Raw genomic sequence first — 24,898 nt, 5'->3', positions numbered from 1 at the left:
GACAAATGGGTGCTCAATATTGTCGAACATGGCTATTCTCTCCTTTTCAAAAAACCTCCTCCACACTTGCCGCCAGCAAGAGGTTTTCCTTCTCATCTCAGCCTGCTACGCAAGGAAGTTCTCGCACTCCTACAAAAGAAAGCTGTAGAAAAGGTTCCTCCGGCACAAAAAGGAAAAGGGGTGTACTCCCGTTACTTTCTGGTGGCGAAAAAAGGTCAACAGGGCCTCTTCAGGCCAATTCTGGACTTACGGCTCCTGAACAAGTACATAAGAAAACAGAAGTTCAGGATGCTAGCCCTTCACCAGATTGTCCCGCAACTGCATCAGGGAGACTGGATGTGCTCCATCGACCTACAGGATGCATATTTTCACATCCCAATAGCATCCAAACATCGGAAATTTTTACGTTTCCAGATAGCGTCACAGCACTACCAATTCAGAGTCCTTCCATTCGGCCTGAAGTCTGCACCCCGAGTCTTTTCAAAATGTGTAGCAGTGGTAGCGGCACATCTTCAAAGACAAAAAATATTAGTCTACCCCTACCTGGACGACTGGCTAGTGAAGGCCTCCTCTCCGGATCAGGCGAGAAAACATCGAGACATCGTACTAAGAACTTTCGAGTCTCTAGGTCTTCAAATCAACCCCAACAAGTCAACCTTGATTCCAACACAAAACCTCCACTACCTGGGAGCGGTACTAAACACAGAGCTCCAAAGAGTGTATCCTTCGGAGGAACGACTTTTATCAATCCACAGGAAGTGTCAACAACTATTAACAGCCGATGCACCTACTGCTCGTCAGGTGACATCTCTTCTGGGCTCCGTGGCTTCATGCATCTTCATTGTCCCGAATGCCAGGCTACGCATGAGGCCCCTTCAGGAGGCATTAGAGAACAATTGGAGCCAAAAGACTGGTCACTGGGAGGACAGAGTTCGACTACCAGCAGTGGCTTTTCAATCACTACAATGGTGGATGCACAGACCTCACCTGTCGATAGGTTCTCCGTTTCACCAGACAATTCCAGCCGACACTCTGGTAACGGATGCGTCTCTTCAGGGTTGGGGTGCTCATCTGGGTTCCTTCCAAGCTCAGGGTTTGTGGTCCGACAAGGAAAAGAACTATCACATAAATCTACTGGAGCTCAGAGCAGTCCATCTGGCTCTCAAATCTTTCTCTCCATTGGTTCAGGGGAAATCTCTCCTAATTCAGACAGACAATACAACCACAATGTATTATCTGAACAAACAGGGGGGAACAAGATCACTACCTCTGTCTCGAGAATCCCAAACGATATGGCATTGGCTCCTGGCCAGGGGAATGTCTATCACAGCGGTACACCTGCCAGGTCAGCAAAACGTAGAGGCAGATTTCCTGAGCAGACATCTAGAAGACGCGCACGACTGGGTCCTACACGACGAAGTCGTCGAGGACATCTTCGGTCAATGGGGTCGACCCCAGTTGGGTCTTTTTGCAGACGAAACAAACAAGAAATGCCCAGACTTCGCATCCAGGTTCTGCCGTCCGGGATCTCAAGGGAATGCCCTGTTGATCGACTGGTCAGGGACATTTCTCTACGCCTTTCCACCGATTCCCCTCATACCGGCAGTAATCAACAAATTTTACAACTCCAGAAACAGAATGATTCTGATAGCGCCACAATGGCCCCGCCAATTCTGGTACACGGACCTACTCAACTTATCGGAAAAACCTCACAGGAGGTTGCCATGCAGACCGGATCTCCTGAGCAGAATGGAAGGCAGAATCCTACATCCCAACCTTCCCTCTCTGAGCTTGACAGCATGGCTCCTGAATTCCTACAGTATGGGCACCTAGGGCTCTCACAAGAGTGCATGAACATCTTGAAAGAGTCGAAACGACCTTCCACGCGGCGTTCTTACGCTTTTAAGTGGAAGAGATTTTACATCTGGTGCTCTCAACAAGGTATAAATCCCATACGAGCTCAGGAGGACGTCATTCTGTCCTATTTGCTTCATCTGGCGAAGTCTGGTCTGCAGGTATCTTCTATTAAGGTTCATTTGTCTGCAATTACAGCGTATCGTAAGTCGCCTTCTCAGGAATCCTTCTTTACGATACCTGTAGTCAAGGATTTTTTTAGAAGGCTTGAAAAAGGTTTTTCCTCCCATTCGGAGACCTTCTCCTCCATGGGAACTGAATGTAGTCCTGTCAAAGCTTATGGGCCCTCCCTTTGAACCTATCCACAAGGCCTCTTTACAGCACCTTACGTGGAAGACGGCTTTTTTGGTGGCCATTACTTCAGCGAGGAGGGTCAGCGAAATTCAGGCTCTGTCTTGCAGAGAACCGTACACGGTTTTTCACGATAATAGAGTGGTTCTGCGAACTCACCCATCTTTCCTTCCGAAGGTGGTGTCAGAATTCCATATCAATCAGACTATATCTTTACCGACTTTCTTTCCCAATCCGGAGACTCCGGCTGAGAAAGCATTGCATTCTTTAGACTTGAAAAGAGTGCTGAAATTCTATTTGGACAAAACAAAACCGATTAGACATTCTAACCATTTGTTTCTAAATTATGGTCATTTAAGAACAGGAGAGGCAGCGTCTAAACGAACGATATCAAGATGGATTGTGTCTTGTATTGTTAACTCTTACCAACTGGCTAATAAGCGATTACTGGCTAGGCCAAAAGCGCATTCCACAAGGGGAAAAGCGGCTACTGCTGCCCTCCTTAACAATGTACCAATTTCCGAGATTTGTAAGGCTGCTACATGGAAGTCTGTGCATACCTTTACTAAGCATTACTGTTTAGACTCGGATGCAAGAGCGGATGCCCAGGTGGGGCAGGCCTCTCTTAGAAATCTATTTGCATGAATATATATTCTTTCCTGCACTTCTTTCAGACAGTCCGCAGAGTTTAGGGATGGGCTTGCTAATCTATTCAATGTTTATGACTATTGATGAGGATCCCCTGGAAGAGAAGGATTAGTTACTTACCTGTAAATCCTAGTTCTCTTCCAGGGGTATCCTCATCAAAGTCATAAACAACCCACCCTCCTCCCCGGACTCAAGTCTCCTAGAAGTGCAGGACAGATTATCTTTCTGATCAGTTACACAGATTGTCACCGTAAAAAAGTACTGACCTAACTGTGAACCAACTGTCACCTTCCCTTCACCCCTGAGGCATGGTGGGATACTGGAGGTGCTCAGGGTCTTAAAGGCACGGTGCCAAAGTTTTTATGGTTCTCCTGTGTTAACCTGCATGCAGCCTATTGGCTAAGAATGCTTCATTGTTTTTCAATGTGGTTTTTTCTATTTTTCTCTGATATTTACTGCTGTTTACTTCCCTAAGTCCAGTTTTTGGGGCTTAGGTAGATATTTATGATCTATTGTGATTTTATAATATAAAAAAAAAAAAAACTTGCATAGAAATAAAGCATTTTAGCCTATTTATGATTATAGCCTGCATTGCTGTTTTACACATGATAATATGTATGTATTTTATATATATATGCTCCGGGGTCCCCGCACGGGGGCGGGAATATTCAATGTTTATGACTTTGATGAGGATACCCCTGGAAGAGAACTAGGATTTACAGGTAAGTAACTAATCCATCTTGGCAACCCGCTGAAAGTGTATGTTAGGAAGCTGTACTGGTGTGTGGTGAGCACCTGTGGTGTTACCATCCTATAACAGGTCCAGGTATCCCCTATTAGAGAGGAGTAGTCAGTGTCTAGAAAGCCAGGCTCTCTAGAGGTAGCTGTGGGTGAGCTGCCAAGGAGACATGTAAAGTTCATGCAGTACCACTACAGTCACACAACACTTACACACATGAAAAAAAACACACAGTTTTACAAAAATAACGGTACTTTGTTTTAGTGAGACAATTATTAAATTATTATGTAGGTGTAGGAAAATGGCTCCTTGTTGCAGTTACGCCCCCCACCCCCTCAACATACACTTTCTGCCTGATATTGATGCTGACTTGACTCCCCGAGGACGCAGGTACTTACTTGCTAACAGACTGGAACTGGAGCACCCCTAGTCTCCATAGGTGCCTATGCTTTTTGGGCCCCTCTTTGTCCTCTGCACCTGACCGACCCTGTGTTGGTGGTGCTGGGTGTTTGGGGTTGCCTTGAACCCCCAACGGTGGGCTGCCTATGCCCCGGAGACTGAACTTGTAAGTGCTTTACTAACCTGACAAGCCAACCTTTACCTACCTCCCACAGAAACAGTTGAATTTTGCAGTGTCCACTTTTAAAATAGCTTATTGGCATTTTATGCCAAACTGTGTACATTACTGTTTTCATTCAAAATTCTATATTTACCTATGCCAAGTACCTTACAATGTATGTACCTGATATCTGAATCTTGTGGTTCTAAAAGAAATTAAGAAAATAATATTTTTCTATATAAAAAAACCTATTGGCCTGGAGTGAGTCTTTGTGTGTGTTCCTCATTTAATCCCTGTATGTGTACAACAAATGCTTAACACTGCCCTCTGATAAGCCTACTGCTCGACCACACTACCACAAAATAGAGCATTAGTATTACCTAATACTGCAACTATCAACCTCTAAGGGGAACCCTTGGACTCTATGCACACTATCTCTCACTTTGAGATAGTATATCCAGAGCCAACTTTCCACATTAGTGGATCAGTGGTGGGGTCTAAGACTTTGCATTTGCTGGACTACTCAGCCAATACCTGATCTCACACCAAAATTCCAAAATTATAAACTGATTTTTGACTATTTTTCTAAAACAAATTTAAAAGTCCTGCTAGAGCCTTGTGTAGGTCCCTGCTGGCATTTCTTTTTAAGTTTAAAAGTTTGTAGAAGTTAGGATTTACGTTCTAGAAGTAGTTTTTAGTTCCTTAAAAAGTAGTCCCAACTTTTAGAGATATAATGACTAGTAGATATGAGATGGTGATGGAACTCAACCTCACCCCTTACCTCCATCTAGGGATGGCAGAGCTAAGGACTCTCTATAAGATAAAACAAATCAAACCTGGGACCCTACCAAGGTCAAGCCACAGGAGCTCTTGGCAGAGTATACAAGGGACCACTCTTCTGAGTTGGAGGACCCTCCCTCAGATGGGGAAGAACTCACCCCACCTGTCCTAATTAGGGAGACCAGGGCTCCTAGAACCCTGTCCCCACAAATCATAGTCAGAGAACCTGTTTCTTCCACCTGGAAGTCCATTGCCTCTGTAAGCATTTAGGACAGCCTCAATGAAGAGGACATCCTTCTAGCAAGGATGGCCAAGAGATTAGCTTTGGAGAAGCCACTCCTAGCTATAAAAAGGGAAAGAAAAGAAATGGGTTTAACACCCATAAATGGTGGCAGCAATTTAAATAGGGTCAGAGAGAATACTGACATCCTAAAAATCCCCAAAGGGATTGTAACTAAATAATGAAGAAGTTGATGACATCACCAAACTGTTCACAGCTTTTGAGAGGGTTTGTGCAACCAGAAAAGATAGCAGATCTCACTGGGGAGCTCTCCTATGGGAAATGTTCACTGGTAAGTGTAGGGATAGACTCCTCACACTCTCTGGTAAGGATGCAGAATCCTATGACCTCATGAAGGCTACCCTGATTGAGGGCTTTGGATTCTCAACTGAGTATAGAATCAGGGTCGGGGGGGGGGGGCTCACAAAACCTCAAGCCAGTCCTGGTTTGATTTTGTTGACTTCTCAGTCAAAACACTAGATGGTTGGATAACTGTTAGTGGAGTAAGTGACTATGATGGGCTGTATAATGTATTTATGTAAGAACATCTGTTAAGGAACTGCTTCAGTGACAAGTTGTATCAACATCTGGTAGACATAGGTCCAATTTCTCCCCGAAAATTGTGAAAGTCTTCAGCATGGCCCCAAACAGCTGCTCAGAGAGAGTGGGTCCGAGCATCTTCACAGTTCACAAATGGGAACAAGGGTAAAAACTTTGATCCCAAGTAGGCCTGCTGTCACAACTGTGAACAGCATGGACATCAAACTAGAGACAAGGCCTGTCCCAAGAAAAGTCCCACAGCCACTACTCCAGCTAGCACTGAAATAGACAGTCTCCAGGTGGGATCAACACTGTGCCCAGAGCAAATCAGGGTTCACACTGAAGCTACTTTAGTTTCAAAGGATGGGGTCGATTTAGCCACACTTGCTGCCTGGCCACCTAACATGCAAAAATACAGGCAACAAATGGGAATAAGGTAGAAGCCCTGAAGGATACAGGTGCCAGTGTCACCATGGTGACATACAAACTGGTTTCCCCCAGGACAGTACCTGGCTGGACAGACATATCCAGTCACCAGTGATGGCAATCAAACTAGAGTCCATCCCATGGCAATGGTGACTTTAGAATGGGGAGGGGTTGCTGGCCTGAAACAGGTGGTAGTCTCCTCTGCAATTCCAGTAGAATGTCAGCTAGAGAATGATCTGGAGTCCCAGCATGGGCTGAGGTAGAACTCAAGACCCATGCAGCCATGCTGGGTATCCTTGAACTGGTGTGTGTTAAGACAAGAGCACAGGTTAAAAAAAAAAAAAAAGTGTTGGAGTCTGGAATAATGGCCCAACCTTCCACGAGAAAAGGTAAGAATGGGGGGACCAGCTTCTACACAAGAAAAGAAACAGGACTTTTCTTCCCAGGAAGATGTCCTATCCCCTGAGGGAACAGAGTCCTTGGAGCTGGAACCTTATCAGGTAGAGCTCTTTGGCCAAGCGGGACCCTCAAGGGAACATCTGTGCCAGTGACAAAAGACTTGTCCCACTCTTGAAGGCCTGAGACAGCAAGCAATGAGCAAGAAAAAGAAAGTGTCAGTGGATCCCAGTGGGTCTATTGGGGGGATGGCCTCCTTTACACTGAGGCAAGAGACCCCAAACCTGGTGCCACTAGGAGAGTGGTAGTGCCTCAGGAGTTCAGGGAGTTCATTCTGATCCCATGACATTCCCTTTGCTGGGCATTTGGGCCAAACCAAGACTTGGAAGAGATTAGTCAACCATTTTGATTGGCCCAATATGTCCCGTAAGGGAGTTTTGCAGCTCCTGTGCCACCTGCCCAGCAAGAAGCAAGACAGGTGGCCATCCAAACGCCCCCCTCATTCCACTTCCACTGGTGGGGGTCTCCTTTGAGAGGGTTGGTGTGGACATAGTGGGTTCCATTTGAACCTCAGACAACATCAGGGAACCAATATATATTGGTAGTAGTGGATCATGCTACCAGGTACCCTGAGGCCATTCACCTTAGGTTGACTACTGCCCCTGCAGTGGCCAACGCACTCATAGGTATCTTTACCAGAGTGGGTTTTCCTAAGGAGCTGGTTTCTGACAGGTACCAACTTAATGTCGGCTTATTTAAAACATATGTGGAATTAGTGTGGGGTGACATATAAATTCACCACACCTTACCATCCACAAACCAATGGTCTTGTGGAAAGATTTAACAAGACTTCAAAGGGCATAATCATGGGACTCCCTGAAAAATTCAAAAGGTAATATGATGTCCTCCTGCCATGTCTACTTTTTGCCTACAGACAGATGCCACAGAAGGGAGACGGGGTTTCCCCCTTTGAGCTTCTGTTTGGCCATCCTGTTATGGGACCACTGGCGCTTGTCAAAGAATGCTGGGCGAGACCTCTTAATGAGCCTAAACAAGATGTAGTGGACTATTTACTAGGCCTCCGCTCAAGGATGGCAGAGTACAAGGAAAAGGCAAGCAAAAACCTTGAGGCCAGCCAACAACTACAGAAGTTGTGGTATGACCAAAAGGCTGCAATGGTTGAATTTCAGCAAGGGCAGAAAGTCTAGGTTCTGGAGGCCTGTGGCTCCCAGGGCACTATAGGACAGATGGGAGCGCCTTGAGACCCTCACGGGTGAGTAGTGCGTTTTTCAAATTCCTGATTGATTGGAGTGGCTGTAGGAAAATGCCTCTGATGGCATGGTTACCCCCTAACTTTTTACCATTTGTTGATGCTAGTTATGATTTGAAAGTGTGTTGGGACCCTGCTAACCAGGCCCCAGCACCAGTGCTCTTTCCTTAAACTGAACCTTTGTCTCCACAATTGGCACAACCCTGGCACTCGGTTAAGTCGCTTGTAACTGGTACCAAGGGCCCTGTTGCCAGGGAAGGTCTCTGAGGGCTGAAGCATGTTTTATGCCACCCTAGGGACCCCTCACTCAGCCCATTCACACTGCTTCACAGCTTGTGTGTGCTGGTGGGGATAAAATGACTAAGTCAACATGGCACTCCCCTCAGAGTGCCATGCCCACAACCCACGGCCTGTGGCATAGGTAAGTCACCCGTCTAGCAGTCCTTACAGCCTTAAGACAGGTTGCACTATACCACAGGTGAGGGCATATGTGCATGAGCACTATGCCCCTACAGCGTCTAAGCAAAACCTTAGACATTGTAAGTGAAGGGTAGCCATAATGAGTATATGGTCTGGTAGTCAGTCCGATACGAACTCCACAGTTCCATAATGGCTACACTGAAATCTGGGAAGTTTGGTATCAAACTTCACAGCGCAATAAATGCACACTGATGCCAGTGTGTGGGATTTATTGTATAATACACCCAGAGGGCATCTTAGAGATGCCCCCTGAATACCAGTCTGACTCCTAGTGCTAGGCTGGCCAGTTTCTGCCAGCCTGCCACACCAGACATGTTGCTAGCCACATTGGGGAGAGTGCCTTTGTCACTCTGTGGCCAGGAACAAAACCTGCACTGGGTGGAGGTGCTTCTCACCTCCCCCTGCAGGAACTGTAACACCTGGCGGTGAGCCTCAAAGGCTCATGCTTTTGTTACAACACCCCAGGGCATCCCAGCTAGTGGAGATGCCTGCCCCTCCGGCCTCTGCCCCCACTTTTGGCAGCAAGGCTGGAGGAGATAGAGGAAAACAAGGAAGAGCCACTCACCAGTCAGGGCAAGCCCGTAAGGTGTCCTGAGCTGAGGTGACTCCTACCTTCAGAAACACACCCCTAAATTCAGTATTTATATATATTTTAGTATGGTTGTTTTGATTTATTGATAGGCTTTGTGTATGAGGTCGTGGATGAATTCCTGAAAAATATTGATGTCCAAGTGCCGGGTGGCGTTCATTGGCAGCTCTTTTAATATTGTCTGGAGCTCAATGGCATTGACGCAGTTGCACTGCCCCCTGCCGGTGCACAGGAGAACTGATTTTAATTTTACTGATCCAGACTGATACCTTGGGGTATTCAAAAGGCACCTCATCTATGATTAGATATGCATTATGAAGAAAGAGCATAAATGAAGGTAAACAACTTGTTCATTGATACTTAGTAAAAATGTTTTTTGTTGTGCATATAGAAAAAACACAGTCTGTGTGTTCAGAGAAAGATATACTAGTTTTTTGGCAGTACAGCCAGCACATCAGCTCCCATATCAATTATTGAAGTAGTATATTTTCTGTGTCTGGCTCAATAGAACTGGATGTTACATCTTTCATCTTTGGAAATGTTTTAAATGCATTTGTTTAGCTAAGTAGTCTTCTAGCAGAGAAGAACAGGGAGTCTGCAGGTTAAAGTGCATTTTGTGCCACTTACAGGGTTTAAGGGAATTGTCACTTCCAAGCTTAGCCTCATACAGTTGAAAATAGTAATTTTAAGTTAAAGGTGTAGAAAGATTAGCTGCTTTTTTTCAGTACAGACTACGCTATGCAATTAAGTTTTCCTAGTTGCTTTTAAATTTTGTACATTTTGCTATAAATCACCTTATATTTTTACTTTTCAGCACTTACAGATAAACAAGAGACTGCACTTATTGAAATAATGCTCTGCACCATACGACAAGCAGCAGAATGTCACCCTCCTATTGGAAGAGGCACAGGCAAAAGGGTATGACTTGAGCTAATGTTAAATATTTGTAGCATCTTTAACTAGCTTATTGATATTTTCTAACATTGCATCTATACGAATATCAGTTAACAAATGGAGAAAAAAAATCAGTTTCCTACAAATATTTTGTGACTTTTTTGCCATTACTAAGCATTTATTTCCTTTGTCACTGAATACTGGTTGCAGATAAATATATTTGTTGTGCTAAATCCCTACCTTGAAGTAAATATAATTAAATCTATATCTGATAGAGGCAACGAGCTGCAGATGCCTTACTTTAGAATTCTCCCCAGGTGCTTGTCTGGCTCTGCATACTTTTTTTCCCCCTATCAGGTCTGCGCATTAGAGGAGGCCATTGTGCGACTCCGTGTTAACGTTGTACACTGGAGGTGAAATCAGCATAGTCGATATAATCCACTCGCCGACGTCAGTTCCTTTTTTTCCTGCACTTGCAACACTCTTCCAGTTATGGTTAGTTGGGCCATTTGCAGCCTGCTTCAATGTATTAGCCATATATTCTTATGGCTACCCTGCACTTACAATGTCTAAGGTTTTGCTTAGACACTGTAGGGGCACAGTGCTCATGCACTTATGCCCTCACCTATGGTATAGTGCACCCTGCCTTAGGGCTGTAAGGCCTGCTAGAGGGGTGACTTATCTATACTGCATAGGCAGTGTGAGGTTGGAATGGCACCCTGAGGGGAGTGCCATGTCGACTTAGTCTTTTTCTCCCCACTAGCACACACAAGCTGGCAAGCAGTGTGTCTGTGCTGAGTGAGGGGTCCCCAGGGTGGCATAAGATATGCTGCAGCTCTTAGAGACCTTCCCTGGCATCAGGGCCCTTGGTACCAGGGGTACCAGTTACAAGGGACTTACCTGGATGCCTGGGTGTGCCAATTGTGGAAACAAAAGTACAGGTTAGGGAAAGAACACTGGTGCTGGGGCCTGGTTAGCAGGCCTCAGCACACTTTCAAATCAAAACTTAGCATCAGCAAAGGCAAAAAGTCAGGGGGTAACCATGCCAAGGAGGCATTTCCTTACAATACCCGACTACCAGTGTGGGCTGACTATTTTTAATAGCCTGCCACACACCAGACATGTTGCTGGCCACATGGGGAGAGTGCCTTTGTCACTCTGTGGCTAGTAACAAAGCCTGTACTGGGTGGAGGTGCTTCTCACCTCCCCCTGCAGGAACTGTAACACCTGGCTGTGAACCTCAAAGGCTCACCCCCTTTGTTACAGCACCCCAGGGCACTCCAGCTAGTGGAGTTGCCCGCCCCCTCTGGCCACGGCCCCACTTTCGGCAGCAAGGGCGGAGGAGATAATGAGAAAAACAAGGAGTCGTCACTGGCCAGTCAGGACAACCCCTAAGGTGTCCTGAGCTCAGGTGACTCTGACTTTTAGAAATCCTCCATCTTGCAGATGGAGGATTCCCCCAATAGGATTAGGCATGTGCCCCCCTCCCCTCAGGGAGGAAGCACAAAGAGGGTGTAGCCACCCTCAGAGCTAGTAGCCATTGGCTACTAACCCCCAGACCAAAACACAGAAATAGTGTGCACAGAGTCCAAGGGTTCACCTTAGAGGTAAGATAGTGGCAAAAATAGATGATTCTAATGCTCTATTTTTTGGTAGTGTGGTCGAGCAGTAGGCTTATCAGAGGGTAATGTTAAGCATTTGCTGTACACACACAGGCAATAAATGAGGAACACATACTCAGACTTACTCCAGGCCAATAGGTTTTTATATAGAAAAATATATTTTCTTAGTTTATTTTAAGAACCACAGGTTCAAGATTTACAAGTAATACTTTAAATGAAAGGTATTTCACTTAGGTACTTTAGGAACTTTGAATAATCACAATAGCATGTACAGTTTTGGCAAAAATGGCAAGAAGCTATTTTAAAAGTGGACACAGTGCAAAAACCAACAGTTCCTGGGGGAGGCACTTGCAGGGTTCAAAGTTGGGTCCAAGGTAGCCCACCGTTGGGGGTTCAAGGCAACCCCAAAGTTACCACACCAGCAGCTCAGGGCCGGTCAGGTACAGAGGTCAAAGAGGTGCCCAAAACACATAGGCTTCAATATAGAACAGGGGTGCCCCGGTTCCAGTCTGCCAGCAGGTAAGTACCCACGTCCTCGGGGGGCAGACCGGGGGTTTTTGTAGGGCACCGGGGGGGACACAAGCAGGCACATAAGGTACGCCCTCAGCGGCACAGGGTCGGCCAGGTGCAGAGTGCAAACAGACGTCAGGTTTTGTATAGAAAGCAATGGGGAGACCCGGGAGTCTCTTCAACGATGCAGGCAGGCACGGGGGGGCCTCCTTGCGGTAGCCACCACCTGGGCTAGGCAGAGGGTCCTGCACTGGAGTTTGGTTCAGGTCCTGGGGTCTGTGGGTGCAGTGTTGGTTCCAGGCGTCGCTCCCTTGTTACAGGCAGTCGCGGTCAGGGGGAGCCTCTGGATTTCCTCTGCAGGTTTTGCTGTCGGGGCTCAGGGGGGGTCGTCCCTGGCTACTCACGGGCTCGCAGTCGCTGGGGTGTCCTCCCTGTAGTGTTGGTTTTCTGCAGGTCGAGCTGGGGGCGTCGGGTGCAGAGTGGAAAGTCTCACGCTTCTGTCGGGAAACGTGAAGTCCTTAAAGTTGTTTCTTTGTTGCAAAGTTGCAGATTGTTGAACAGGGCCGCTGTTCACAAGAGTTTCTTGGTCCTTGGTTGCAGGGCAGTCCTCTGAGGCTTTAGAGGTCGCTGGTCCCTGTTGGATGAGTCGCTGTTGCAGTTTTCTTCGAAGTTGGGAGACAGGCCGGTAGGGCTGGGGCCAAAGCAGTTGTCGTCTCCGTCTTCACTGCAGGGCTTCAGGTCAGCAGTCCTTCTGGTTAAGGTTGCAGGAATCTAGTTTCCTAGGTTCTGGGGTGCCCCTAAATACTGAATTTAGGGGTGTGTTTAGTTCTGGGAGGGCAGTAGCCAATGGCTACTGTCCTTGAGGGTCCCTACACCCTCTTTGTGCCTCCTCCCTGTGGGAAGGGGGGCACATCCCTAATCCTATTGGGGGAATCCTCCATCCACATGATGGAGGATTTCTAAAAGTGTCACCTCAGCTCAGGACACCTTAGGGGCTGTCCTGACTGGTGGGTGACTCCTCCTTGTTTTACTAATTATCTCCTCCAGCCTTGCTGCCAAAAGTGGGGGCAGCGGCCAGAGGGGCAGGCATCTCCACTTGCTGGGATGCCCTGTGGCGCTGTAACAAAGGGGGTGAGCCTTTGAGGCTCACCGCCAGGTGTTACAGTTCCTACAGGGGGAGGTGAGAAGCACCTCCACCCAGAACAAGCTTTGTTCCTGGCCAGAGTGACAAAGGCTCTCTCCCCATGTGGTCAGCAACATGTCTGGTGTGTGGCAGGCTGGCAGAAACTAGTCAGCCTACACTGGAAGTCGGGTATGTTTTCAGGGGGCATCACTAAGATGCCCCCTGGGTGTATATTAAAATAACTTGCACACTGGCATCAGTGTGCATTTATTGTGCTGAGAAGTGTGATACCGAACTTCTCAGTTTTCAGTGTAGCCATTATGGTGCTGTGGAGTTCGTGTTTGACAGACTCCCAGACCATATACTCTTATGGCTACCCTGCACTTACAATGTCTAAGGTTTTGCTAGAGGGGCGACTTAACTATGCCACAGGCAGTGTGAGGTTGGCATGGCACTCTGAGGGGAGTGCCATGTCGACTTAGTCATTTTGGCCCCACCAGCACACACAAGCTGTGTAGCAGTGTGCATGTGCTGAGTGAAGGGTCCCTAGGGTGGCATAAGACATGCTGCAGCCCTTAGAAACCTTCCCCGGCATCAGGGCCCTTGGTACCAGGGGTACCAGTTATAAGGGACTTATGAGTGCCAGGGTTATGCCAATTGTGGAGAAAAAGGGACAGTTTAGGGAAAGAACACTGGTGCTGGGGTCTGGTTAGCAGGGTCCCAGCACACTTTCAAATCATAACTTGTCATCAGCAAAGGCAAAAAGTCAGGGGTAACAATGAAGAGCACGAAGGCTCAAGGTGGCGTCCAAAAGCTCCGAACATCTCGATGTTAAAGAGGAGGAGATCATGCAGACAGCAGTCTCCGTTTGAGGATCCGATTCTGACCAGGAATCTGAGGAAGACAGACAGGTCACGGTAGGACAACACGTGAGTACGCCTGCCCCTGTACCATCTCAAAGACCGAAATATAAGGCCTTGGGTATGCCACTGCCGGAAGACCATGGCTCGACCCGAAAGAAGACACCCGGTGACCAAACCCTCAGTTTGGCACCGGAAAAGGCCACTCCTCCGAAACCATCAGAGTCGAGGAAAGGCTCTGTCTCCGACTGGAGCAAACACCGCTCTTCGGAGTTGAAATCTTAGAAACCCCTTTCGGAGCCGAGACCATCCACAACACCATCTTTTTCGATACCGAAAAAGCCAGCTTTGGAGACGAAAAGAGCAGGTACACTGAGGAGCATGGACTTTCTAAGACACTCAAAGAAAGCCATAAGACTTCTGAGGAGGACTCCCAAGTACAGCCAATTCTCTAAGTAATGGGCGAACGGTAAGCCAGGATTCATATCCACAAAGAAACTGGCACATATAGAGGACAGTATCCCAGAAGTAGGGGGAAATATCAAACAGCTAAACAAACCTCAACACACTAAACAGTGACTTGTTTCATTCCCTTCCACTCCACACCTCCCCTGTGGGAGGAAGACTACAAAAGTTCCACACCAATTGGCAAAACATTTCACACAGACGATTGGGTACTATCAATTATCCACAATGGCTTTTGCCTAGAATTGATACAAACTCCCCCAATCATTCCACCAAAACCACCCAAATTATCCACAGAACACATCAGTCTGTTACAGGAAGAAGTCAGATCTCTATTACTCAAACAAGCAATAGAACCCGTAACACAAAATCAAGTAGGACAGGAGTTTACTCACTATACTTCCTAATTCCCAAAAAAAGATGGCACCGTAAGGCCAATATTGGATCTCAGAATCCTCAACCCTTACATCCTGTCAGAACACTTTCGTATGGTAACTCTCCAGGATGTTATTCCACTACTCCATGAACACGAATTCATGGCAGCACTAGACCTAAAAGGTGCGTATTTTTATATACTGTAGGAAGTTGGCTCTGTATGTGCTATTTCAAAGTAAGGAATAGCATGCACAGAATCCAAGGGTTCCCCTTAGAGGTAAAATAGTGGTAAAAATAGATAATACTAATGCTCTATTTTGTGGTAGTGTGGTCGAGCAGTAGGCTTATCCAAGGAGTAGTGTTAAGCATTTGTTGTACATACACATAGACAATAAATGAGGTACACACACTCAGAGACAAATCCAGCCAATAGGTTTTTGTATAGAAAAATATCTTTTCTTAGTTTATTTTAAGAACCACAGGTTCAAATTCTACATGTAATATCTCATTCGAAAGGTATTGCAGGTAAGTACTTTAGGAACTTCAAATCATCAAAATTGCATGTATACTTTTCAAGTTATTCACAAATAGCTGTTTTAAAAGTGGACACAGTGCAATTTTCACAGTTCCTAGGGGAGGTAAGTATTTGTTAGGTTAACCAGGTAAGTAAGACACTTACAGGGCTTAGTTCTTGGTCCAAGGTAGCCCACTGTTGGGGGTTCAGAGCAACCCCAAAGTCACCACACCAGCAGCTCAGGGCCGGTCAGGTGCAGAGTTCAAAGTGGTGCCCAAAACGCATAGGCTAGAATGGAGAGAAGGGGGTGCCCCGGTTCCGGTCTGCTTGCAGGTAAGTACCCGCGTCTTCGGAGGGCAGACCAGGGGGGGTTTTTTAGGGCACCGGGGGGGACACAAGCCCACACAGAAATTTCACCCTCAGCGGCGCGGGGGCGGCCGGGTGCAGTGTAGAACCAAGCGTCGGGTTCGCAATGTTAGTCTATGAGAGATCTCGGGATCTCTTCAGCGCTGCAGGCAGGCAAGGGGGGGGTTCCTCGGGGAAACCTCCACTTGGGCAAGGGAGAGGGACTCCTGGGGGTCACTTCTCCAGTGAAAGTCCGGTCCTTCAGGTCCTGGGGGCTGCGGGTGCAGGGTCTCTCCCAGGCGTCGGGACTTAGGATTCAAAGAGTCGCGGTCAGGGGAAGCCTCGGGATTCCCTCTGCAGGCGGCGCTGTGGGGGCTCAGGGGGGACAGGTTTTTGTACTCACAGTCTTAGAGTAGTCCTGGGGTCCCTCCTGAGGTGTTGGATCGCCACCAGCCGAGTCGGGGTCGCCGGGTGCAGTGTTGCAAGTCTCACGCTTCTTGCGGGGAGCTTGCAGGGTTCTTTAAAGCTGCTGGAAACAAAGTTGCAGCTTTTCTTGGAGCAGGTCCGCTGTCCTCGGGAGTTTCTTGTCTTTTCGAAGCAGGGGCAGTCCTCAGAGGATGTCGAGGTCGCTGGTCCCTTTGGAAGGCGTCGCTGGAGCAGGATCTTTGGAAGGCAGGAGACAGGCCGGTGAGTTTCTGGAGCCAAGGCAGTTGTCGTCTTCTGGTCTTCCGCTGCAGGGGTTTTCAGCTGGGCAGTCCTTCTTCTTGTAGTTGCAGGAATCTAATTTTCTAGGGTTCAGGGTAGCCCTTAAATACTAAATTTAAGGGCGTGTTTAGGTCTGGGGGGTTAGTAGCCAATGGCTACTAGCCCTGAGGGTGGGTAACACCCTCTTTGTGCCTCCTCCCAAGGGGAGGGGGTCACAATCCTAACCCTATTGGGGGAATCCTCCATCTGCAAGATGGAGGATTTCTAAAAGTTAGAGTCACTTCAGCTCAGGACACCTTAGGGGCTGTCCTGACTGGCCAGTGACTCCTCCTTGTTGCTTTCTTTGTTCCCTCCAGCCTTGCCGCCAAAAGTGGGGGCCGTGGCCGGAGGGGGCGGGCAACTCCACTAAGCTGGAGTGCCCTGCTGGGCTGTGACAAAGGGGTGAGCCTTTGAGGCTCACCGCCAGGTGTTACAGCTCCTGCCTGGGGGAGGTGTTAGCATCTCCACCCAGTGCAGGCTTTGTTACTGGCCTCAGAGTGACAAAGGCACTCTCCCCATGGGGCCAGCAACATGTCTCTGGTGTGGCAGGCTGCTGGAACTAGTCAGCCTACACAGACAGTCGGTTAAGTTTCAGGGGGCACCTCTAAGGTGCCCTCTGTGGTGTATTTTACAATAAAATGTACACTGGCATCAGTGTGCATTTATTGTGCTGAGAAGTTTGATACCAAACTTCCCAGTTTTCAGTGTAGCCATTATGGTGCTGTGGAGTTCGTGTTTGACAGACTCCCAGACCATATACTCTTATGGCTACCCTGCACTTACAATGTCTAAGGTTTTGTTTAGACACTGTAGGGGTACCATGCTCATGCACTGGTACCCTCACCTATGGTATAGTGCACCCTGCCTTAGGGCTGTAAGGCCTGCTAGAGGGGTGTCTTACCTATACTGCATAGGCAGTGAGAGGCTGGCATGGCACCCTGAGGGGAGTGCCATGTCGACTTACTCGTTTTGTCCTCACTAGCACACACAAGCTGGCAAGCAGTGTGTCTGTGCTGAGTGAGAGGTCTCCAGGGTGGCATAAGACATGCTGCAGCCCTTAGAGACCTTCCTTGGCATCAGGGCCCTTGGTACTAGAAGTACCAGTTACAAGGGACTTATCTGGATGCCAGGGTCTGCCAATTGTGGATACAATGGTACATTTTAGGTGAAGGAACACTGGTGCTGGGGCCTGGTTAGCAGGGTCCCAGCACTCTTCTCAGTCAAGTCCGCATCAGTATCAGGCAAAAAGTGGGGGGTAACTGCAACAGGGAGCCATTTCTTTACACAAGCCCCCCCCCAGCCCACAGGCCAGGAGACTCAGCCCAAGCTGGGAGAGTCTTCCTAGTCTGTCAGGCGAGGAAGAGTAGGAGAAATAGGCTGGTTAGTTGCAGGGCCTACTCTGCCTTACATCCTTCTGTTCAGGTCATTCCCTTTGGGGAACTGACCTACTTCCACAGTGATAGGACCTAGTCTGAATTGCCTCTTGTCTGCCTCTTCAATGTCTCCACCCATTCTTTCTATTTTGGTTTTAGAGGTATCCACCTCTGCTAACCTTATCTTGGCCAGGGTTACCCCTAGCTTACCCAGAGAGGTTACCCAGAGCTGGAGTAACCCCACCATGACCAATAGGGTCAAGGGGCCTAACTTGCTATTTGGCATGGGGTCAGACCACCATGCTAAGGATAGTGCAGCCATAAAGGCTAACACCCAGCAGAGGCCACTGACAGCTGTCAGTGCCCAGAACCACACCTTTAGCTCTTCACCTAAAAGGGAAGGGGCTAAGTTACAGGCCTCTTTGGGTTCAGGTTGCCTGTCTGCTGTATTAGAGTGGGGGGTTACCACATCTTGTAGTAAACACCCTTCTTCCACTCTTTCTTCTGTTAGCTGAGGAGCCACCCACTCAGGTTTAACAGTTGCCTGACTAGCCAGGACTTCTTGTGGGTCAGGTTGGACTTTATCAGGGCCATTTTTGGAGTTCTCCCCTACTGGAGCAGAATCTCCTTGGCTTGCTGTAACCTTGGCTAAAGGTTGTCCACCCTTCCTACTCTGTTTTCTTTTCTTCTTCTTCTGGGGCCTGCTTGCATTTACTGCAGAGGCAGGACTTCCAGAATCCTTGGGAGAGGACTGGCACTGGACCAGTTCCTCTCTTGGGCTCTGACTAACCTCTGGGTAGTCATTTCCAAGGAGACAATCAAGGGGGAGGTCTGTACTGACTACTACCCTTCTCCAGCTAAGAGTGCCACCCACTTCTATCGGTACTAAAGCCACAGGCCTCTTAGTGACCCTGTCTAGGCTAACTCTTACCCTGGCAGTCTCACCTGGGATGTACTGGTTTGAGAGCACCAGCCTGTCATGCACAATAGTGTGACTGGCACAAGTGTCTCTCAGGGCAGTGGTTGGGATTCCATTCACCAGTAGGTGGTGGAAGTGTCTACTTCCCTCTGGAATCTCCAACTCACCTGTTGGGCCCTGTTTCCAGTTGAAGGCTAGGAAGACCTCCTCATCTGAGGAGTCATCTCCCATGGCTACACTGGTTACCCCAGGAATTTTGTTCTGGGGTTTGTTTTTGGGACAAGAAGTGTCCTTGGTGTGGTGCCCAGACTGTTTACAGTTGTGGCACCATGCCTTAGTGGCATCCCAGTTCATACCCTGGTACCCACCTTTGTTTTGGGTTGTGTCTTGGGGCCCACCCACCTGTTCTGGTTTTTGGGGGCCTACAGAGGACTCTTTTTCTTTGTTTCTAGTGTTACCCACTTTCTCCTGGGGAGTTTTTGTAACCCCTTTCTTTTGGTCACCCCCAGTGGAAGTTTTGGTTACCCTAGTCTTGACCCAGTGGTCTGCCTTCTTTCCCAATTCTTGGGGAGAAATTGGACCTAGGTCTACCAGATACTGATGCAACTTTTCATTGAAGCAGTTACTTAAAATGTGTTCTTTCATAAACAAATTATAAAGCCCAACATAGTCACACACTTCATTTCCAGTTAACCAACCATCTAGTGTTTTTACTGAGTAGTCTACAAAATCAACCCAGGTCTGGCTCGAGGATTTTTGAGCCCCCCTGAATCTAATTCTATACTCCTCAGTGGAGAATCCAAAGCCCTCAATCAGGGTACCCTTCATGAGGTCATAAGATTCTGCATCTTTTCCAGAGAGTGTGAGGAGTCTATCCCTACACTTTCCAGTGAACATTTCCCAAAGGAGAGCACCCCAGTGAGATCTGTTTACTTTTCTGGTTACACAAGCCCTCTCAAAAGCTGTGAACCATTTGGTGATGTCATCACCATCTTCATATTTTGTTACAATCCCTTTGGGGATTTTTAGGATGTCAGGAGAATCTCTGACCCTATTTAAGTTGCTGCCACCATTGATGGGACCTAGGCCCATCTCTTTTCTTTCCCTTTCTATGGCTAGGAGCTGCTTTTCCAAAGCCAATCTTTTGACCATCCTGGCTAACAGGGGGTCATCTTCACTGAGAGCATCCTCAGTGATTTCAGAAATGCTGGACCCTCCTGTGAGGGAAGCAACATTTCTGACTATCATTTTTGGAGACAGGGCTTGAGAGGCCCTGGTCTCCCTATTTAGGACTGGAAGGGGGGAATTGCCCTCCAAGTCACTAATTTCTTCCTCTGTGAAGTCATCCTCAGAGGGGTTGGCTTTTTCAAACTCTGCCAACAGCTCCTGGAGCTGAATTTTGGTAGGTCTGGAGCCAATGGTTATTTTCTTTATATTACAGAGAGACCTTAGCTCCCTCATCTTAAGATGGAGGTAAGGTGTGGTGTCGAGTTCCACCACCTGCATCTCTGTATCAGACATTATTCTGCTAAGAGTTGGAATACTTTTTTAAGAATCTAAAACTGTTTCTAGAATCTAATTCAAACTTTTAACAAACTTTTAAACTCTAAAAAGACAATGCTAAACAGGGACTTAACACACAAGGCCCTAGCAGGACTTTTAAGAATTTAGAAAAATTTCAAATTGCAAAAATGAATTTCTAATGACAATTTTGGAATTTGTCGTGTGATCAGGTATTGGCTGAGTAGTCCAGCAAATGCAAAGTCTTGTACCCCACCGCTGATCCACCAATGTAGGAAGTTGGCTCTGTATGTGCTATTTCAAAGTAAGGAATAGCATGCACAGAATCCAAGGGTTCCCCTTAGAGGTAAAATAGTGGTAAAAATAGATAATACTAATGCTCTATTTTGTGGTAGTGTGGTCGAGCAGTAGGCTTATCCAAGGAGTAGTGTTAAGCATTTGTTGTACATACACATAGACAATAAATGAGGTACACACACTCAGAGACAAATCCAGCCAATAGGTTTTTGTATAGAAAAATATCTTTTCTTAGTTTATTTTAAGAACCACAGGTTCAAATTCTACATGTAATATCTCATTCGAAAGGTATTGCAGGTAAGTACTTTAGGAACTTCAAATCATCAAAATTGCATGTATACTTTTCAAGTTATTCACAAATAGCTGTTTTAAAAGTGGACACTTAGTGCAATTTTCACAGTTCCTAGGGGAGGTAAGTATTTGTTAGGTTAACCAGGTAAGTAAGACACTTACAGGGCTTAGTTCTTGGTCCAAGGTAGCCCACTGTTGGGGGTTCAGAGCAACCCCAAAGTCACCACACCAGCAGCTCAGGGCCGGTCAGGTGCAGAGTTCAAAGTGGTGCCCAAAACGCATAGGCTAGAATGGAGAGAAGGGGGTGCCCCGGTTCCGGTCTGCTTGCAGGTAAGTACCCGCGTCTTCGGAGGGCAGACCAGGGGGGGGTTTTTAGGGCACCGGGGGGGACACAAGCCCACACAGAAATTTCACCCTCAGCGGCGCGGGGGCGGCCGGGTGCAGTGTAGAACCAAGCGTCGGGTTCGCAATGTTAGTCTATGAGAGATCTCGGGATCTCTTCAGCGCTGCAGGCAGGCAAGGGGGGGGTTCCTCGGGGAAACCTCCACTTGGGCAAGGGAGAGGGACTCCTGGGGGTCACTTCTCCAGTGAAAGTCCGGTCCTTCAGGTCCTGGGGGCTGCGGGTGCAGGGTCTCTCCCAGGCGTCGGGACTTAGGATTCAAAGAGTCGCGGTCAGGGGAAGCCTCGGGATTCCCTCTGCAGGCGGCGCTGTGGGGGCTCAGGGGGGACAGGTTTTTGTACTCACAGTCTTAGAGTAGTCCTGGGGTCCCTCCTGAGGTGTTGGATCGCCACCAGCCGAGTCGGGGTCGCCGGGTGCAGTGTTGCAAGTCTCACGCTTCTTGCTCGGAGCTTGCAGGGTTCTTTAAAGCTGCTGGAAACAAAGTTGCAGCTTTTCTTGGAGCAGGTCCGCTGTCCTCGGGAGTTTCTTGTCTTTTCGAAGCAGGGGCAGTCCTCAGAGGATGTCGAGGTCGCTGGTCCCTTTGGAAGGCGTCGCTGGAGCAGGATCTTTGGAAGGCAGGAGACAGGCCGGTGAGTTTCTGGAGCCAAGGCAGTTGTCGTCTTCTGGTCTTCCGCTGCAGGGGTTTTCAGCTGGGCAGTCCTTCTTCTTGTAGTTGCAGGAATCTAATTTTCTAGGGTTCAGGGTAGCCCTTAAATACTAAATTTAAGGGCGTGTTTAGGTCTGGGGGGTTAGTAGCCAATGGCTACTAGCCCTGAGGGTGGGTACACCCTCTTTGTGCCTCCTCCCAAGGGGAGGGGGTCACAATCCTAACCCTATTGGGGGAATCCTCCATCTGCAAGATGGAGGATTTCTAAAAGTTAGAGTCACTTCAGCTCAGGACACCTTAGGGGCTGTCCTGACTGGCCAGTGACTCCTCCTTGTTGCTTTCTTTGTTCCCTCCAGCCTTGCCGCCAAAAGTGGGGGCCGTGGCCGGAGGGGGCGGGCAACTCCACTAAGCTGGAGTGCCCTGCTGGGCTGTGACAAAGGGGTGAGCCTTTGAGGCTCACCGCCAGGTGTTACAGCTCCTGCCTGGGGGAGGTGTTAGCATCTCCACCCAGTGCAGGCTTTGTTACTGGCCTCAGAGTGACAAAGGCACTCTCCCCATGGGGCCAGCAACATGTCTCTGGTGTGGCAGGCTGCTGGAACTAGTCAGCCTACACAGACAGTCGGTTAAGTTTCAGGGGGCACCTCTAAGGTGCCCTCTGTGGTGTATTTTACAATAAAATGTACACTGGCATCAGTGTGCATTTATTGTGCTGAGAAGTTTGATACCAAACTTCCCAGTTTTCAGTGTAGCCATTATGGTGCTGTGGAGTTCATGTTTGACAGACTCCCAGACCATATACTCTTATGGCTACCCTGCACTTACAATGTCTAAGGTTTTGTTTAGACACTGTAGGGGTACCATGCTCATGCACTGGTACCCTCACCTATGGTATAGTGCACCCTGCCTTAGGGCTGTAAGGCCTGCTAGAGGGGTGTCTTACCTATACTGCATAGGCAGTGAGAGGCTGGCATGGCACCCTGAGGGGAGTGCCATGTCGACTTACTCGTTTTGTCCTCACTAGCACACACAAGCTGGCAAGCAGTGTGTCTGTGCTGAGTGAGAGGTCTCCAGGGTGGCATAGGACATGCTGCAGCCCTTAGAGACCTTCCTTGGCATCAGGGCCCTTGGTACTAGAAGTACCAGTTACAAGGGACTTATCTGGATGCCAGGGTCTGCCAATTGTGGATACAATGGTACATTTTAGGTGAAGGAACACTGGTGCTGGGGCCTGGTTAGCAGGGTCCCAGCACTCTTCTCAGTCAAGTCAGCATCAGTATCAGGCAAAAAGTGGGGGGTAACTGCAACAGGGAGCCATTTCTTTACATATACCCATCCATCCGGCGCACATAAGGTATCTCAGGGTGTGTTATTCAAGGAAAGCACTATCAGTTCAAAGTCTTAGCGTTCGGAATAACAACAGCTCCAAGGGTATTCACAAAGTGCCTAGCAGTAGTCGCAGTCTTTCTAAGAAGACAACATATACATATCTTTCCTTATCTAGATGATTAGCTGATAAAATCAAACAGTCATACGGAATATCAAAACCATGCGCATTACATAATACAAACCCTGCACACGCTAGGGTTCTCAATAAATTACCAAAAGTCACAACTACAACCTGTGCAAATACAGCAGTATTTAGGTGCAGTGCTAAATACTCAAAGCAAGTCCAAATACACAAAACAAGCACAGATACACACAGATCAACAGTACAATGTCAGTTTGGTCATGAAAATATTAGGGATGATGGCATCATGTATTGCAATCGTCCCACATGCAAGACTAAACATGCGGCCCTTACAACAGTGCCTTGCACAACAATGGTCAGCTTCAAGATCTAGTGTTGATAGACCGCCAAACATACATGTCCCTTCAGTGGTGGAATTCCACAAATCTAAACCAGTGGCAGCCTTTTCAAGAACCTGTGCAACAGATACATCAATGATTGGCTGAGGAGCTCACCTCAGCAATCACAACATCCAAGGACAATGGGATGCCCAACACAAACTACACATACATCACTTAGAGTTGTTAGCTGTCTCCCTAGCACTCAAAGCTTTCCAGCCTCTTCTCACTCAGAAGAATGTCCTAATCAAGACAGACATGACCACCCTGTATTACCTAAACACGCAAGGGGGGACACATTCGTCCCAACTCTCCCTCCTAACTCAAAAATATTTGGAAATGGGCAATATACAAAGAAATTCACCTGGTAGCACAATACATACCAGGGATACACAACCAACTAGCAAAAGTTCTTAGCAGAACTCATCAAGAAACACACAAGTGGGATAGTCGCCCTCAAGTACTTCAAAAATACTTTCAGCAATGGGGAACACCAGACATAGATCTGTTTGCCTCAAGCGAAAACGCGAAATGCCAAAACTTCGCATACAGAGACCCACATCCCCTTTCCAAGGGCAATGCTCTATGGATCAATTGGTCAAGGATATTTGCTTACACTTTTCCCCCTCTCCTACTCATTCCACTTGTAGTCAACAAATTGCATCAAAACACACTCAATATGATACTCATACTGCCAACGTGGGCCTGTCAACCGTGGTACACAACATTACTAGACCTATCTGTAGTACCACACTCCAAACTTCCAAGCAGACCAGACCTGTTGACACAAAACAAAGGACCGATCAGACACCCAAATCCCAACACACTCAATCCAGAGATTTGGGTATCTACAACTACCATCAGAATGTATGGATGTGATTAAACAAGCAAGAAACCCCACTACTAGACAGTGCTATGCTAACAAATGGTAAAGATTTGTATATTATTGTCAATCTAAACAGATTGCTCCTTTTACAGCATCAATACAAGATATTGTATGCTATTTACTTCATTTGCAAAAATCAAATTTAGCATTCTCGTCCATAAAAATATATCTTACTGCAATTTCAGCATATTTGAAAAATGTATAGCACAGCTCTCTATTTAGAGTCCCTGTTATTAAAGCCTTAATGGAAGGCTTAATACGCATCATTCCACCCAGGACACATTCAGTTCCTTCTTGGAATTTAAACATAGTGCTTACGCGACTTATGGGTCCACCATTTGAACATATGCACTCAT

At 47.5% G+C, this 24,898-nt stretch overlaps 1 protein-coding gene across 4 annotated transcripts in view; it reads left to right on the top strand.

Annotated features, from left to right (window-relative positions):
- Positions 1–24,898, top strand: part of STAG2 (STAG2 cohesin complex component) — a 987,179-nt gene that overhangs the window by 543,552 nt on the left and 418,729 nt on the right. For all 4 annotated transcript variants that reach the window (XM_069211859.1, XM_069211886.1, XM_069211877.1 and 1 more), the window contains exon 17: positions 9,727–9,830. In XM_069211859.1, coding sequence (XP_069067960.1) covers positions 9,727–9,830 — 104 coding nt within the window. The remainder of the gene's footprint in view (positions 1–9,726; positions 9,831–24,898) is intronic.

The sequence above is a fragment of the Pleurodeles waltl genome, chromosome 2_1 (genome assembly GCF_031143425.1).
Source record: "Pleurodeles waltl isolate 20211129_DDA chromosome 2_1, aPleWal1.hap1.20221129, whole genome shotgun sequence".
Lineage (NCBI taxonomy): Eukaryota > Metazoa > Chordata > Amphibia > Caudata > Salamandridae > Pleurodeles > Pleurodeles waltl.
The sequence above is the reverse complement of the archived record's forward strand: the minus strand, read 5'-3'. Positions and strand labels throughout refer to the sequence as shown.